General features: G+C 33.3%; 1 protein-coding gene across 1 annotated transcript in view; it reads right to left on the bottom strand.

Annotated features, from left to right (window-relative positions):
• LOC126967544 (acetylcholine receptor subunit alpha-like 2) overlaps nucleotides 1-15,994 on the bottom strand; it is a 52,806-nt gene that overhangs the window by 23,255 nt on the left and 13,557 nt on the right. The window contains exons 2-3 of the mRNA XM_050812065.1: nucleotides 12,285-12,329; nucleotides 11,640-11,749 (exon numbers count right to left, since the gene is read on the bottom strand). Of these exons, the coding sequence (XP_050668022.1) occupies nucleotides 11,640-11,749; nucleotides 12,285-12,329 (155 nt within the window). The remainder of the gene's footprint in view (nucleotides 1-11,639; nucleotides 11,750-12,284; nucleotides 12,330-15,994) is intronic.

Raw genomic sequence — 15,994 nt, 5'->3', positions numbered from 1 at the left:
TCAAAAAACTGCCTCCCACTGGTAACTTTGAAATGGTGCTGCATTATTTAAAACGCATTATTTCATGTCATTCGGTTGAGTTCATTCACAGCAGAGTACGTCATGCTCGTTTTAATTTGCCGAACCCGAGAAGACGCGGCTTCGAGTCCCGCTTAGTTCTAAATTTTTGGGTACAAATTTAATTATAACTAAATTTAGTTTAAATACTAACTAACGTTACTAAAAAAAAACATCAATTTTGTACTGTTTAAAATATAAATATAAATTAGAACGAGAATCAAGTTTCTCCTTACAAAGTATCTTAAACAACAAGATAAATATAATGGTAGTAAATTTAATGTATTGAATCATATTATTCTGTATTATATTATACATTTTATATAATGTATGTGACATTGCTCCTTTTTTATGCACATGGAGGACAAACCAGCGAACAGGCCACCTTATGTTAAGTGGTCTCCACCAAAGGAATTACAGGAGTGAATTTTCTAGAAACTGTCATAAACATAATGTTAACACCAGGAACGGACATAAACTTATAATGCCTACTACTCGGTTAAGTCAAGTTATCTTATCAGGCTATTAAATAATAAGTTTAATTGTACAATATTACTTTGAAAACATATTTTTTGATGAAAAAAAAAAGCCCATTCTTCTCAGATCTGAGGCATTCGTTTTGGAATGGGTGGTAGTTTTTTACTTTCAATAAATGATGTCACATCCTATTTTGAATAAAACTATATCAATTCGAATTAGAATTTCAGTGTTTACAGCCTTTTAAAAAGATGTACGTCCTGTTTCGGAAGGTACTCATGTCGTATGGTCCTGGAAACACCGCACAAGGGAGTTCATTTCATACGTAGAAGAAAGTTCCTTGAAAGCAGCACTATGGAAGAGCGCCACACATCCAGATGGTGGAGATATTCTTTGTTATATTATAATTCTACCACCCTAACTTAACTGACTTAACTTTAACTGTAACTGTAACACTGTAACTATTCATATTGATCAAAATTGCAGCGATAATTTATTTGATGACCATTCTTTGTCCCATTTTATTCATAAAAAAACCATTACCATACAAATTAATGCCTTCGAGTCTACAAAAGTAATTAATACATGAAATGAATGACTGCTCTATAAACGAATATCAGATCAAAGCGCGTCTTTGAATATTCAAACATAAAACTCCTGCAGACAAAGAAAGTGGCTGAGTCATCTGTAGTCCTAAGTAAATAACGTCGCTGAAGATTTCGCAATTGTATTATTTAGGATCATCTGTTCATATCCAAATAGATAAAACAAAGTGACGGATAACAAAGAAAAAGAAATCCAATTTTATTGAGACCAAGAACAATGATCTGTTATATAATTAAGAGTAAAAAATTATTCATATACAGATTTGGTTAAATTAAGAGTTAAAGTTAGCATAGCTTTTTTATGGCAATAAGGGATGAGACGAGCAGGACGTTCAGCTGGTGGTAATTGATACATCTTGATATTGATTCTTGAAAAACCCAAAAATTTACTAAAATTGCGCTCATCACCTTTAGACAAGATGTTAAATCTCATTTGCTCACCAGAAATTTCACTAGCTACGGCGCACTTCAGAGCGAAACACAATAATGCTTATAGATTACTGTATTACGGCCGTTGTGGTACCTATAATCTGGCCAGCATAATGTGCAAAGAAGCATCCCACTGCTAGAAGCCTCCCGCTGGTTCTTCACCCAAAACCGTATTATCAATTAGCATATTATGTATTTTATATTAATTATAACTCAATATAATATAACAATTATAACCAAACCTCACCAGGTATGCCATATGCAAATTGGAAATACCTGGTGCTGGTTACTTAGCTGTACGTACGGTCACAGGTAACTGAAGTTCACTCTTTGCGGTAAGTAAGGTAAAATTTCTGTTTAAATATTATACATGCACCTTAGTCCTTTTTGAAAGTTTTTTATTAACACTTGCGTTGATCAAATCAAACAGTCGATACTCCGACAATCATCTTCTCATCGAGGCTTAAGTCTAGTCTGGGCTAGTCTAATATAATGTTGAATTTAATCAACTTGGGGCAAAAATAAAAAATACGTGAAGATAATTGAAAATAATAAAAAAAACAGTTTTACACGTCACATCATTGTTAAGGAATGTTTTTAAATTCAAAATGGATTGAAAAAGGTGTGGCTGTACAACCTGGTGAAAAGACTGACCTTTCATTTCAACACTAGTTACAGATGACTGCAATTCTGCAAAATCATCCGAATGTAAGCATCATTTTTTATGGCAAAAGAGGACAAAAATACATAATGGTATCTCGATGGTATGTGATCACACCGCGGCCCATACTTTATTGTAACTTCACTGGGATTCATAACAGTGCTGCCGACTTTCCATTTTGAAAACAGAAAACACTTTGGGACGTAGCGAGAGAGAATCAAACGTTGACTAGGGACACGGCTACACGGATGTTTAAATATCTCCAATATTTTTGTTCCTGTCAGCAGACTACATAATAAGATAAAAAGAAATAGTAAAATTTTTATTTGATTACGCCTTAAAGTAATTAATACCTGATTCACAGGCTTATTATCTTCTGATTATTGAACTTGAAGTAAAATGAAATGAAATCATGAAATATCCATATCTTTATTCTATAAATATGAAAAATAATACCTTGCACGGTATTTAAACTAAATACATAAAACGTTTACTAACTCACTAATATTTCCTCATTTATGCCAAAGTTATATTTCAATTTTTCTTGTTTTATAGTCTCAAATTTTTCGCTTCAAATGCATAAAGTTACCCCACACAGATGAGATTCGAGGAAAATGGATACAACGGAAAGATTTATATCACGAGAAATTCTTTTAGTAAAATATTTACATCGGCGCTATGTAAGGAATTCTTCCCATTTTCTTGGGTAAACATGACCCAAATCAGCCGGACGTTGATCTTGAATTTGAATATTATATAAATAGTGAATCATGTGTTATTGTAAAAATAAATAAATCGTATATTGAAGAAAACTGTAGGAAAAAAATTAATATTTCATTATATCACATACTGATTTTAGTTTTTGTGTTTTAAATTATAAATTTGTTTATAAAACATACTTTAAGATTCTACCTGACCCAAAATCAAATCTGGAGTTTCACAAGGATCAGTCCTGCGACCTATTTTGTACAATAACTTTATCTCAAGCCTTCCGACTTCTGATGTAGTAATCACTGCAAATTATGCTAATGATATCGGTGATCTTGCTAGTAATGGATCGTTAAGTAAATGTTGTGATAAGCTCAAATATATTCATTATCATTATCGTATCATTGGGAATTATGGTCAATATGCTGAACAAGACATAAATCTTACCACATCACATTTACATGAAGGATGTTATTGAAATCGTCTCACTAGTACTTGTGTTCTACATGAATGGTAGGATCACGTGAGCCCGTCACATAAAAAAAGACATCACAAATTAATCTAAAATTTAGAAAACTGAGCTAGCAACTTTCAATAAAAATCTCGATTTTGTACCTTGTTTGCTTCGTACTTTTGGTATGGCAAATAAAAGATCTCATTAATAAAAATATAACATAAAACGCAAAAATGTTCACTGAATTTTCTTTCTGATCTAAAAGAATGAGAAATATAGTGGTCAGCAATTAAAAATTAAAATTACAGGATTCAAATTGAGAGAAAAACGAACATAATATCCGTTTATGTACACATTGAAGTAAAACACACGTCGGTGTCGACAATACAGCCCTAAGTCGCTTCTTATCGTACACACAGCATAATTGAGATATATCAGAGAATTTGAAAAAAGTTGACCCAGCTTGTCACCGTATGGCAAGATCTTATCATGTGATCACTGGCACCCATGTACGGTGTATCACAATTTTTGGAGTTGTACCGAACTCAGAATAATCCCGGTTACGCCTTAGTTTGTTGATATTGCTTTATAACCTCAAATTTATCTTATCTTATCTATTATCTTGTTTACTCAACTACAATACTACAATTATCTTTAAGGCGACGTCACCAAATGGCCCAACGGAAGACCAGCGCTGGTTTTCAAACCAGCAAATATGCTGAGTTGAGACCACTTTGTGACGTAAAGAAAATAATATATCTCAATTTTGTTTTATGTTTTATTGTACTATATTGTCATGAATAAACTTTTTTTTCTTTCTTTCTTCTTTCGAGTGTCGGTGGCGCTATAAGCCGTTCTAATCCCACTGCGCCCGGTTTGAACCTCGCCCAACATGCTTATACCTTCATACCTTCTGATTCTTCTAGTATTTCAAGAGAATATGGGCCTCGGTGATCACACACCATCAGGTGGCCCGTATGTAGCATACATACATAATAGTCCTCTTCTTCCATAAATAAATGACTTGGACATTACTATCAGCATATTACCATAATCCCCATGCATTCAGTAAGGAAAAGGTCTGCTATGTTACTGCTGTTAATGTTGATCACAGGTTCAGACAGACATTTAAATCACGAATGAAAAGTTACATTAGCATGACGTCATGTTGACGTCATCGGACGCACGTGCATGACTTCCTGGAAGTACTGTGCAAGGAATTTTACTGCAGTTTGGTTGTACGTAGGATAAAGTTCCATGAAAACCGAACTTTAAAGGAATGCCACATTTAATTGTGGCATATTAACATGATAAAATTACTACTAATTATACTTATACGAGTACATATACAAACAATATTATATGGAATACGAAGACTTCGTGTGATTTTTCCAAATTGATACCATATGAATAACTAAAAAATTACCAGCAACGATGTGTGCATGTCTAATAAAATATAAAAATTACGAAAGTACAATTGTAGAATAGAATAGAAATAACTTTATTAGCAACAAAATCAAACAACACCTACAAATTACAAAATAAATTAATTTCTTAAGATACTAAATTAAATAGGATAACAAAAATTATTAAATATAAAAGGAACTGTGATATCCTGATAAAAGGAGCCGACTGAGTATATTATTGTATTAGCTTCTACACCAACACAACTCTGGTTTTCAGCAGACCCTCGTGACACTTGGAGTTGACAGTTTGTGTGGTCTTCCCATTGTTATTAATTTGTGTATCAAAGGGAATGAATTTCAGAGCCGTTGACATGTTATTCTTTTAAAAAAGCCCGTATATAAAAAGTAATATCCAATCAAAGTCAAGTCTGTGATAATTCTTTGTCTCCACGTTTTCGGGGTGGCCCAGTGAACCGTCGTCCAATGTAAATAATTGAACGGAAACAGGCGTGTCGTTCGCTACCGTATATCATTTGTCGGATGCGGATATGGCGCTTTCAAAGCCCGTATACTCATTTTCTTTTAATAGACTTTCATAATGCTACGTAGACTGCTGACCTCAAATTTTGAACGAGAGGTCAAAGAGAGTATTATTTTCCTAAAAATTCTGGTTTAAATAACTATACCATAAAATAAGTAAAAGAAAATTTAATCATTTAAATTTATAACCATATGACTAGTATCATCCAGCCTATGCACAGAATTTTAATAAAACAGATACTAAATTCTATAAAACTAGGCCTTACTTATTTAATAGTTAAAAATATAAAGCAATATGTTAGCATAGTAATATTGCTTTATTTATATTTTTAGGTAGCGCTGCAGTGGATTACGTTATCTTTTTTGGTTTAAGTACTGATAGCTACAATACGAATCTATTTATATATCCGACCATGATATATTCCGTACCGACTGTCTGTTATCCTTAAGATTTATTAATTTTGAGTTCTCGTAACAGGTTTCGTCATGCTCGCTTAAATATCACTGCTTGTGGCGGCGACATGGGACGGGTCGCCCCTTCCCTAAAATATGGTTGAGGGAGCCGATGGCTAGCTCATGCGTCATGCTCGTGAACGGGCGCTGCTTGTAGTGGCAGGATGATCCTGTTGCCGGAGACTCCGTTTCAGATTCTTAAAAGTTATATATATATGTATATTATAATCGCTTATAAAATGCTCACATAATACCTTTATTTATTTATGGTGTATGTGGATGATGCAGCTACTGTACTCAATAACTTTTGTATTAATTTACTTTTTTGACTTACTCGTGTAAGGCATTGACTATTTGACGTTTGAGTATGTTTGTTGCATCATTATACATATTATATTATAATTGAAATTATTTGTAAGGTGATGGAAATGTAAATCTTGGTATAAAAGAGTTGCAATGAGTTTCTTGCTACTTCTTCTCATTAGCTCACCCTTTACGAAGTACGGTAATAAATTAAATAAGAGAAAATATTTTTTTTGACATTCATAAGTGTCATTTCCGTGACCTACATGAATAAAGTGATTTTGATTTTATTTGATTTGATTCTTTATGTACGAAATATTATCTATTTAATAATTTCCCTGAACAAACATATTCATCCTCATCATTTTCATAGCAATATGCACCCAGTTTTTCGATTCAATCTTTACTTGCAAATAAAGTTTGTGGTCCAGTTAAAAATCTAACAGCGTCGCTTCATTGATGTATTGGGCGCTGGTGATCAGTCTACTATCCAGTAGTAGCTATACCAATGATTTTTGGTAGCGAAAATGCAATAATATAAGAACTTTTTATCTTTATATTCTGAATATTGATATGTTTGAAGCGTTTAGGCAAAAAGCACACATATTTCGTGAACTTATAATGTCAAATAATGTCAAAATATTGATCATGTAAAGAGGTAGCATAACCAAGTTCATAGGCATTTCATCTGTTGACTACGTCATCGTTAATAAGTTAATTTTTGACTTTTTAAATATTCATAATTATATAGTAGGCCTAAATAAAAAATATTTGTAATACTTGCATTTTACCTTTAAGAATGTGTTTTTAAGTTCAATGAAAATATTTTAATTTTGCTAACATAAGTGCAGTAGGATTTAAAACCGCTCGCTTATGGAATATATTTAAAAGGCACACGGACAAGTCGAGTAAATACGCAGAGAATTTGTATTGAAACAGTTCCTGTAAGCCCGATCCATTCATAAATTGATGTCGTAGCGTGACGTCATAGCATACGCAATGCAGCATCAGGAATAGCGGAAGTATAAATTTTGTGACGAGTGTATGGGATGCACTTCGCTTGAGTTACGTTAGCAACGCAACCTTTTGTGCTGTATTTTTATATCATATACTACCTAAGCCCGGACATGCTTCGATGCGGGTCAATCTTGTTGCCTAAGGAAAAAATGTACTCAAGAGTGAATCTTATTAGAAATTGTTAAGGATCAATGGATTCCAAAAATTTTATATCTTAATTCCTATAACCATCCACGCAAATTCCGCGTCAAATGGTCGCAATCTCATGTTCAGCTTTAATTTATACAGGTGTCCCAAAAAAGAGAGTCAAGCTGATGTGGAAAGGTGGTAGTTTAGGTAACCCTTGAGCTACCCAAACCATCCCCATGTATTGTGTGTTCCACGATTTTTCGAACGATAGGTTTCCAATTATGAATGTTTTGCATATTACTGTCAAATCGTAACGTTAATAAAAAACAAATGAAACATAAATTATGTCCTTGTGACGAACACCATGGATGTGTGGCGGTCCTCCACAGTGCGGTTTTCAAGGAGCTTTCTTCCACGTACTACAAAGCTGTGAAATGAGCTTCCCTGTGCGTTGTTTCCGGGACAATGCGACATGGGTGCCCTCAAAAAAGCACGTACACCTTCCTGAAAGGCCGGAAACGCCCCTGTGATTCCTCTGGTGTTGCAAATGAATGTGGGTGGTAGTGATCACTTAACACCAGGTGACCCGTACGCTCGTTTGTCCTCATATTCCATGACGACCAGTTTCTACAAGAAACACGAAAAAAGTCATAATTCAAGAACAATTAATATTTATGGCGCATACTGCACTGGGTGACATCTGCTTGGCTTCTATTGACATGACATCATCTTCAAAATATGGTTTTATCTTGAAAAAAAATGAGTTGTGCATTTAATACTAAAACCGCGAATGCCTTCTGAAAAGGCTGACAATGCTCCTGTGATTCCTCCAATGATGCAAGAAAATATAGGCGACGATTCCATAACATAAGTGCACTCATCAATTATCCAATTTTTTATTGAAGTCCATAAAAAATTGTATGAGTAGAAATTTCACCAATTATGCCAGGACCTAACTAATTAATAGTAATATTTAATTGTTCTGCGAAACTGTTGTAAAGTATTATTCCAACAAATTATCCTATAGTTCAATTTTATGATTCCCATTACGAAGCATCGGGCTCATATTAAATTGGCTTATAACGTGCGCCAGCGAAGTTTGTGGACATTCATTATAATATTAGTCTGCCTCTAACTGCATTGTGTGTCCAATGCGCTGCCACCCAACTTGGTACAATTATTTCGATAGATTGTATTTAGATTTGTTGGTGTTGCAAGACAAATGATTCTACCATTTAATTTTTTCTACAATAACTGCGATCTGAATTAATTTGATACTACTTTCAATAGACTGTCAGTGCATATTATACTCGAATAGCCTGAGTAGACCAGTGTCGATAATTTTTGAAACCAAACAAAATAATAGTAGGGTGAAACCCATTGGAAATGGAAGAGAATATAAGAAAAATGAAAAATTAATTACGGACGATCTGAGGTCAGGAAGTGGAAAAGAGGGGGTGATCAAGGGTAATAAACGGTTTATCTCGTTTTCCGGCAAAAGTGCAAGCTCTATGGAAATTAGTCAAGTGGCAAAGTTGTAGCTAATAAAAAGATCTACAACTTTTGTTTGACAATTTTATGACATAACCAAGTTTTTAGATTTTTATTTTATCTTTTTCAAAACTATTTTTTTCACGAAATTTGGTGAACATTTTCCTTTTCATGTCCCAAATACAAGTATATACTAAGAGAAATATTTATTTTTTTGCCTTATTTTAACTCAAATATCGAAAAAGAACCCTAATTTTCAATCGAAAATTCACCCGTCAATATATCAGCTTTTTCCAAATACTACTTTTACTTTTACTTTCCGATAGTTAAAAAAATATAAATCTTAATGGTAAATTTTCGGAAAAAATAAGCCTATCAAAAGGCGTTTCATAGAGGATTCATTCATATTATTTCGTAAGAGCAATAATATTTTATTCACTTTTTATCATTTTCAAAGGCTTTCGTACTGGTAGAGTAGAATAGAATGTTAAATCTAAGTATTCGTTCTAAATGTTTGTGAAGTGTTTGTCCAGTTTGCTATGTGAAACTAGAAGCTTTTACTAAATAAATGTGAATCTATCCAAGGCAACTAATACACAACTTTACATCAGCTGGTGTTCCTCAGGGCTCTATAATCGGTCCACTGCTATTTATATTGTTTATTAATTGTATAAACAAAGCTTTCACTTTTGTAGCATCTTGCTTTATGCTGATGACCTTAAAATTTATCACACTATTAAAATATCTGAGGACCTCATCAAATTTCAAATTCAAATAGGATCAATTTGCAGAATATTGCAAAACAAATAAATTGTCTCTTTGCTTAAATAAGTGTAAAGTAATAACATTTACAAAAAAAAAATTAAAACATAAATTTTACCACAGACTATCTGAAAGTGACTGACTCGATTACTGATTTAGGAATCATATTGGATAGTAAATTGCACCTAGATAAACACATAAATAATATTATCAAAAAAGCGTTTAAAATGTTTGGTTTTGTCTCTCGATCTTGTCACAATTTCACCGAACCCAATACATTCATATGTCTTTATAAGGCACTTATTCGCTCACAACTTGAATATGATGTGCCCGTGTGGAATCCATTGTACCTCTATGGACTACCTTATGACCAAATTTTAAAGTTCTAATATTTTTTTTTTATAATTTATTAGAACTTAAGGGTAGGCGCTTACTACAACTTGACGTAATGGTGCTTTATGATATATGTCATCACAAATACGATTGTATCGCACTTACAAATAAGATAATGTACAAAGTTCCTACGAGTTCTAACTGTCGTAGAGCTCATCAACTTTTTGCCACCATATCATGTCGTACAAACGCAGGCAAACGCTTGCCGTTATATCGAATTGGTGAAGCCTATAATGTAAATTTTAATCATCCTATTGATATTTTATGCACGTTAGATGGAATGTTTAAAAATCAAATAGTACTTAAAAACATTATCATAACATCAATCATAACTTATAACCTTTTATATCGTTTAAAATTCATAGTTTGTTGTACCTCTTTTCACTCTTTTTTTGTATCTATGACATTTTCACCTTGTTATGTTTACCTTACTCAATTTTTATAGTTGATTGTGGTGAAGGGTGCTGGTGGTACTCTTAGTATTACCTTATTATTATTACTTTAGTTAGTAAGATCTATTGTTTCAATGTTTGTTTACCCCAATAAATAAATTAAAAACAAAAGCTATATAATGTTTAATCTTTTGTCTGTCAGTTTGTTTGTTTGATCAGCTAATCTCTGGCTTGACCTTGACTCGATTTTAAAGTGCACATACTCTAGCTAATGTTATAATAAGACTAAATACTTTCAATTTAGGAAATTCATTAGGGCTGTGCATCAAAATATTTTGAGTCTTTTAGGTGCGGATTGCCGTTCATTGGGACAAGACTAGACTTTATTTGGTCTCATTCTTAATCCATTCGGTTATAATTTACGGACAACTTTAGAAAGAACTTTTTTTGTTTTTTTCATTTCTTTTTTTGAGCATTTTTCCATATTAGTTTATCCCCCAATGTAGAAATTGGAATTTCATCACCATCTACAAGAATTATTCCATTTAATCCATTCCAAATAGACTTTAGAACTAACCTCTATTTCGAGCAATTTACACATACAACCACAGTGTCATACAAATCGCGAGCGTAAGACGTAGCTTGTCACGCACAGTAAACTAATATTCCTGGCCTGTTTTTATCGGTTGTCTAAAAGCAAGAGACTCTATCTAGATGTATAAATTATCTAAGCAGAACATAATATATACAAGTGGCACTGCTTAGTAAACTTTATAAGAATTAAATAATCTTGTGGTGGTGTGACGTTTTTGAGGTGAAAACTTCTTGGAAAAAAAAGTAATATGAAGTGCATAATATTATATTATACGCTATATTTTGCGTAATGTCACATTTATTATACTCTTTTATACCACTAAAGACTGACGACCCATATAGCCCAGTGGTTAGTGACTCCGCGTAATGAGTGTTCCCGGGTTCGAATCTCGGTAGGCTTAAACTTTTATATGATGAATATGGATGTTTTTTTCCGAGTCATGGATTTTGATATATGTATTTATGTATGTATATTGTATTAAATAAATCGTTGTCTTGCCTTGTTTGGGGCACGATAATTCATTTAAAAGTGTGTCAATATTAATATCAAAAGACTGATTTTTCCAATATTCTGTTATTTAGTAGTTTTGTTGAAATGATATAGTTACGGAGATTATGTTGCCTTCACAGACAAGCATTCCAAAAAATTTTTTCAATAGGGTTTTATTTCTGTAGTATAGCTATTATCCATTAGTGGAATAGAATCACTATTCGACCAATGCGGCAGTAAATTGTATTAGTATACAGAAAGCTATAATAGAAACTTACTTGTTATACAGCACTATATCTGGCAGCCAAATGTGCTCCGACGGAACATAAAGCTCCTTCACACCACCGTATTCCAGAGGGTCCCATTTGAATTTGTGATCTTCCCATTCCTAAAACATTTCTACCCTCATTAAACGCCCTTTATACACGTTTCATTGTATTTACTTTGAGTTAAAGGAATTTTTATCTGAGGACTGTTTATTGTGTGGGCTTTAATGTTGCGTTTAAGATAATGTTCATTTCAATAGTTAGTCAAAATTATGTTGGCAATAAACTGAAACTTGGGTGATATTATGAATTGAAGTATTGAAAACTTCTTAAGGCGCGTGGGCGATTTAATTAATAATCCATCATCATCACCATCAGCCGGAATACGTCCAATGTTGGACAAAGGCCACCCCCAAAGATTTCCACGACGATCGGTCCTGCGCTGCCCTCATCCAACGTCCATTGACCAGATCGTCTTTCCAACTACCAACACTGCGTCTTCCGGTACGTGGTCGCCATTCGAGGACTTTACTGTAGAAAGTAGTTTAACTAAACTTGTATATTACTCGGATAACCTATATGTGAGGCTAAAAGAAGCAGATAAAATTATAGCTCTTCTTTATTTAGTTCAATTAACAGTAAAGTTGTTTTACTCACGTGTTCCAGCCAAACGTTGGTCGTTAAGATCTGATCCTTTAGGTTCTGCAACAAACAAATTAAAACGTTGAATGACATTATTCTTTACAGAATGCAAGTAAAATGAATATTATAATAAAATTTTAAATTATTATTTTCTTAGATTTCTTAGCGATGCTTTAGCTGATGTCAAAACTGGGGAGTATAAAAATATCATGAAATTATCTTTTTAGTTTTGGATATTTCTCCTTTTTTTTTATTTTGGGATATAATGTTCCCAGTTGTTCAGTAAGAAAAAATTTTTATGATAAATTTACTCTAGAATTTAGGGTTTATTCAACCAATATATGTTGATATCCAATATGGCCGCTGTTTAAAATAAAATTAGATACCTTCATTAGCTCGAGTCATCCGGATTGTTTTATGCTATACTTTGACAATAATAACAATTAAAACACATGTTTAGCTCGGGTTTCTTTAGCTACTAAAGAATTTAGTGATATAAGAAATCATATCATATACATAGATTAATTAATATTTAGATTTAAAGCAAATGTTTTTGCATTCGACATTTAATATTTAAGTTCTTGATGAAAAATCTGTATGTTTCCTCTGTTTATGATCTAGTTCTCTCCGGAAACGTTCCCACCCACACAGGTGGATAACTCATCCAGATAAAACAACTTTGTAATCCCATTAAGGGGCTTTATCTGGATCTGGATTTATGTATTTGGTGTATATAGAAAACTAGCTGACCCAGCAAACGTTGTATTGCCGATATTAAAATCGCGATACAAAAGTAACTGTTGATCGTAGATGGGTGAAAATTTCAAGTTGTGTGTATTTTTTAATGTTGACTCATAATCAAACAAATTAAAAAAAATATGACAAATAAATTAAAAAAATATATTTCGTGTGGACCACCCTTAACATTTAGGTGGATGAAAAATAGATGTTGTCCGATACTCAGACCTACCCAATATGCACTCAAAATTTCATGAGAATGGGTCAAGCCGTTTCGGAGGAGTTCAATGTTTAACACCATGACACGAGAATTTTATATATTAGAAAAAGATTAGACTGAAATTGCAAAATATTTTAGGTTTCATTGATTTATACACAAAACACTAATTGTATTCTAAATTTGAAGCTTCTATGTCTGCTAGAAGCGAGATTTGATGATCGGTCAATCAGTAAGTGAGTCAAAATTAAGAAACTTTGACTAGTTATAATTCACTACTGGTTCGACTTTAATGAAATTTGAAAAATACCGTGTTTATACAATCCTTGCTCAAGGCTACTGATTCAGCCTTCTAGTTTTATCTACAACGAAGTTTTACCAGTGGGAGGCTCCTTTGCACAGCATGCCGGCTAGATTATGGGTACCACAACGGCGCCTATTTCTGCCGTGAAACAGTAATAGTAAGTGTAAACGTTATTGTTTCGGTCTGAAGATCGCCGTAACTAGTTAAATTACTGGGCAAATGAGACTAATTAACATCTCATGTCTCAAAGTGACGATCGCAATTGTAGTGCCGATCAGAATTTTTGAAGCTTTTTAAGAATCCTGAGCGGCACTGCATTGTAATAGGCATTAATTACCATCAGCTGAACGTCCTGCTTGTCTTATCCCTTATTTTCACAAAAAAAATCCGTTTCGTATCTCGAAGCCGTTCAGGTCATCTCTACGGGGTGTAAAAGGATGGTATGCCCGTGCAATACGTACACAATATAAGTATTTATAGATATCGTATTTTTATGTTTTACTTGGCAACTGGCAACTTGTTGTACAGAAAATTCGTATTTTACTTTTGACCTTCTTTCAGGTTTTATAAATACATTTTTTGTTTTTTTTTCATGGACGTAGAAGAACTAAAAAAAAAAACAAAAATGATTGGTTTTTGTTTTATATATAATGAAAATTTGAATATTCATTCAAACGCTTCACATATATCATACACATATACACATCTTCGGGATCATCATTGGGACATCTTTTATAACTCGTGAGGATGTGATGTAATGTATGATGTCATTATGAATAAGTTATTTCAATAGATTCATTCAATATGTGGTTGAAATCAGTATTTTTAACAAGTTCTTACAATGTTTAAGTATGAAATGCCAGAAATAGAAATCAATTTAAAATTTAATTAATAGATAATCTAATTAGCGGTCGGGTGACAAAAAAAAATATTCACGACCTTTATTTAAAGATCTCCCTTCCACATTCACACGGAAGTAAGCCGCATATGTTATGTACTTTTCTCTCATTGCTATATCTCAACTGTTTTTATATGAAGTACCCTACTTTCTCGTTCTTTTTGATCAAGAATTTTGGCTTGTCTATAATATAACATAAAAACTCTGTTGTCCATAGTTTTGTATCATATTACCTAGCTAATAAGTGATATAATGCGCGTAGCTCATAAGTGTTATAATATAATTTTACGAATTTCGGAAATAGGTGTCTCAACATATCCTGAAGATGCCTCGTATAAAGGCGAAACACGTGCCAATTTGGTGAAAGAAAAATCTTAGCGGATCAACACTCAAGAAACACACATAACATTTGGATTACTATGGACTTCCGCAAAATAGCACCTTATTCAGATAGACGACCTATAGCCCAGTAGTTAGTGACCTTGCTTTGAATCCCGGTAGGTGCAAACATTTATATGATGAATATTTGATTCCGAGTCATGAATGTTTATTTGTATTTATGTTTAAGAAGTATATTATATTAAACATATCATTGTCTTGTACCCAGTTTTTCAACCAGCAAGAGGCTCTTTTGCACAGGATGCCAGCTAGATTATAGGTACCACAACGGCGCCTAATTTGCCGTGAAGCAGTAATGTGTACACATTACTGTGTTTCGGTCTGAAGTGCGCCGTAGCTAGTAAAATTACTGGGCAAATGAGACTTAACATCTTATGTTTCAAGGTGACGAGCGCAATTGCAGTGCCGCTCATAATTTTTGGGTTTTTCAAGAATCCTGACCACTAAGCACTGCATTGTAATGGGCATGGCGTATCAATTATCATCAGCTGAACATCCTGCTCGTGCCGTCCTTTATCATAATAATAAAAAAAAACATAGTACAGGCTATGCCTAGTTTGGGGCAAGATAATACGTGTATAAGTGTGACAATATTATTATTATTATTACAATTATTATTCAACAAACTTTCTGTAGATCTTATCAAATACAAAATAAATAAATAAATTTAATATACAAGGATTACGAAGAACTTACGCCGATAAATTTTAACAGCAACGAAACTGGGTTAGTCAAGTCGGTCGCGTTTTGTGTCCTTTTATTCCTCTGTTGTATGATCGATCCTGAGTGTTGGACGCGGGCCAAGAAACCCTTGAACCCATCAAAATGTGTACAAATAGACAAACAACGTGACTTACATAGATTAATTTGGACAACATGCTTATGTCTTCATAGAACCTACGTATTCTTACTTCACTTAGCTTTTTTATTATTTTATTTTTTTATGAAAATAAGTGACGAAAAAAATTACGATATCTAATACATAGGTATATGGTGTACGTATTGTAATGGCAATACAGAATACATTGATTCTAGTTAGGCATTAGTAAAATCAGGGGGCACAGCAGTGCCTCCGCCAATTCGAGCATAAACAAACGGCATTGGCGTACCATCCTTTTCTCGAAGCAGTTCAGCCATCTCTGCCACCTATAACTTTTTTTTAATGATAA

Source organism: Leptidea sinapis, chromosome 13 (genome assembly GCF_905404315.1).
Source record: "Leptidea sinapis chromosome 13, ilLepSina1.1, whole genome shotgun sequence".
Taxonomy (NCBI): domain Eukaryota; kingdom Metazoa; phylum Arthropoda; class Insecta; order Lepidoptera; family Pieridae; genus Leptidea; species Leptidea sinapis.
This window is presented reverse-complemented; position numbering and strand designations above follow the sequence as displayed.